A 2,011-nucleotide genomic window follows, 5' to 3' on the forward strand; every position below is an offset into this window, starting at 1 on the left:
AAACAAAAATAAAGGAAATCCTTACCTGCAATTTGGATATGATTTCACTCTTGGTCACATTAACAAGGTTTAGATCCTCTACTGCAAAAGCCGGGTACGAAATAATAGAGAGAAGGCCAGCATCTATCTCCTTTGATGTGGATGCCCTTGGCAACATGGAGTATAGAATGGACTGAGCAAAACAGGAACAGAAGAGAGGGATATAAAACAATTTACCTACTTCAAAAGACTATGTCACATGCAAATAAAATAGACTATTTGCAAACTGACAGAGAACTCACTCTATAATTATTTTAACTGAGCTAGTACGAGAATGCTTCACACCACTCACTTTCACATGATCTCCTAGAAACAGGGTGAACAGCATAGTCTGAAGCCATCCTTATGTTAAGTTCTTGGTTCGGTTAATCAACATTTCATTTAAAAACAAAAGGGAGAGGGTGTTGGGTTTTCCCCTAGCAAAGGAAACAGAAGACTAATTTTTACCTGACAATGTTCTACTTCATCAGGAAGAACATGAATCACTGACTTGTGTCCTCCATGAGCTCCAAAAAGATCTAGTTCATCAATTGCTTCCAAAGCAGCCTTCAAAAAAACCCAAACAACAGCCCAAAACCATTAAATAACTTTTAAGTCAAGTACACACCCTAGCACCTGCATTTATCCTTTGAAGGAAATTACGTAAGACAGAAGTTTGCTTCATAGATTTTTTCATCTTTACATGAAAGCTTGGAAATATTTTAGAAAAATAAACGTTTCTGTCTTTCCATTAGCGGGATACAGGACTGATGTGCTGGGTACCCTTCTTACAATTCAAAGGAAATGCAAAGCAATGCGGAGCACAGCTTCCACTGCTCAAGTGGAATATCTGAAGTACTTAGTAATAAATGCTTCTCCTGTACTATATTCCAAAATAATCCCCACATTCAGTAGCCTTTCATGCCTCCTGCCTGAAGGGCTGTTCAAAGAGGAAGGCTTGTTCAAGGCACGCCAGAATCAGCAGAGGCCAGCAACCAGAGAAGAGAGCATCAGCATCTCTCTGATTCTATCACTTCCCGAAGGAAATAGAAATGAGACATCTGCTCTCTCCACAGCCAACTGAGGCACAACATGCTCCACATCAACAGCTGAATCACCACATCTCATATCTCTTGGCCATAACAAATTTCCCTAGTGAAGACATGAGCAGCCCAACCACTGAGTCCATTTGGGCACTCCTGCTTTAACCTAGCAGGCTACAAAAGTTGGCTTTGAAGAAGCGGGGTGTGCAGCGCTGAGCAGGGAATGTCACATGAAGAGAGCAAGGATTGGACAGCCAGAGCCAGGCAACCAGAGCCTTCCTCTAAAATGCCTATTCACAAGGTTGCGGAAGAACTTAACGTTGCTCCGTGCCTATTTTTGTCCTGCAGCTGCATGGTAATGCCAATCTCTGACAAAAGAAGGATCACACAGCACAGCTTGCCTTAACTCTCTGCAGAGGGGCAAGGGTATTTTTCTTCTTCCAACACAAACATGGCTTTACTGGCTCTGCAGAGCCCCTCTCTCTGGCTGAGCACTAGAGCAGCAGATGTTCCTGACAGCAGCAGAAAGCCCCGTTGAGGAATTGATATCTGCAACCCCAGGCAGTCTTAACAGTGCAGAAAAGGCACAGAGACCATATGCCCTGTGCTGAACTGCTGCCATGGGCAGCCACACAAAGCAGATACAGGACAGAAATGTTAAGAGGGAGGATTCCTGAGGCAGATTAGAAAAAAAAAATATCATCTACATCACCCTCTGCAGCAGGGCCTCCAGCGTTCCCCCCCCCAGTCCCCACCCCAAATAGCATTTTTATCGAACTCAGAGCCACAGCGAAACAAAGCTGTGCAGCAACTCCCACAGATCGTCCTGACACCGACGTGCCCAGAAATCATGCAGAGACCAGAGCAACCCGCGCCAGACTGTTCAGCACAAAAAAAAAAAATCTTATACTGGACAGCTAAGGAATACCCCCCCCCCCCCCAACTCCCCT

At 44.5% G+C, this 2,011-nt stretch overlaps 1 protein-coding gene across 1 annotated transcript in view; it reads right to left on the reverse strand.

The window, feature by feature from the left end:
• Window positions 1-2,011, reverse strand: part of PHKA2 (phosphorylase kinase, alpha 2 (liver)) — a 37,626-nt gene that overhangs the window by 31,617 nt on the left and 3,998 nt on the right. Inside the window, 2 exon segments of the mRNA XM_010083902.1 lie at window positions 26-172; window positions 487-585. Coding sequence (XP_010082204.1) covers window positions 26-172; window positions 487-585 — 246 coding nt within the window.

The sequence above is a fragment of the Pterocles gutturalis genome, unplaced genomic scaffold (genome assembly GCF_000699245.1).
Source record: "Pterocles gutturalis isolate BGI_N339 unplaced genomic scaffold, ASM69924v1 scaffold15260, whole genome shotgun sequence".
Lineage (NCBI taxonomy): Eukaryota > Metazoa > Chordata > Aves > Pterocliformes > Pteroclidae > Pterocles > Pterocles gutturalis.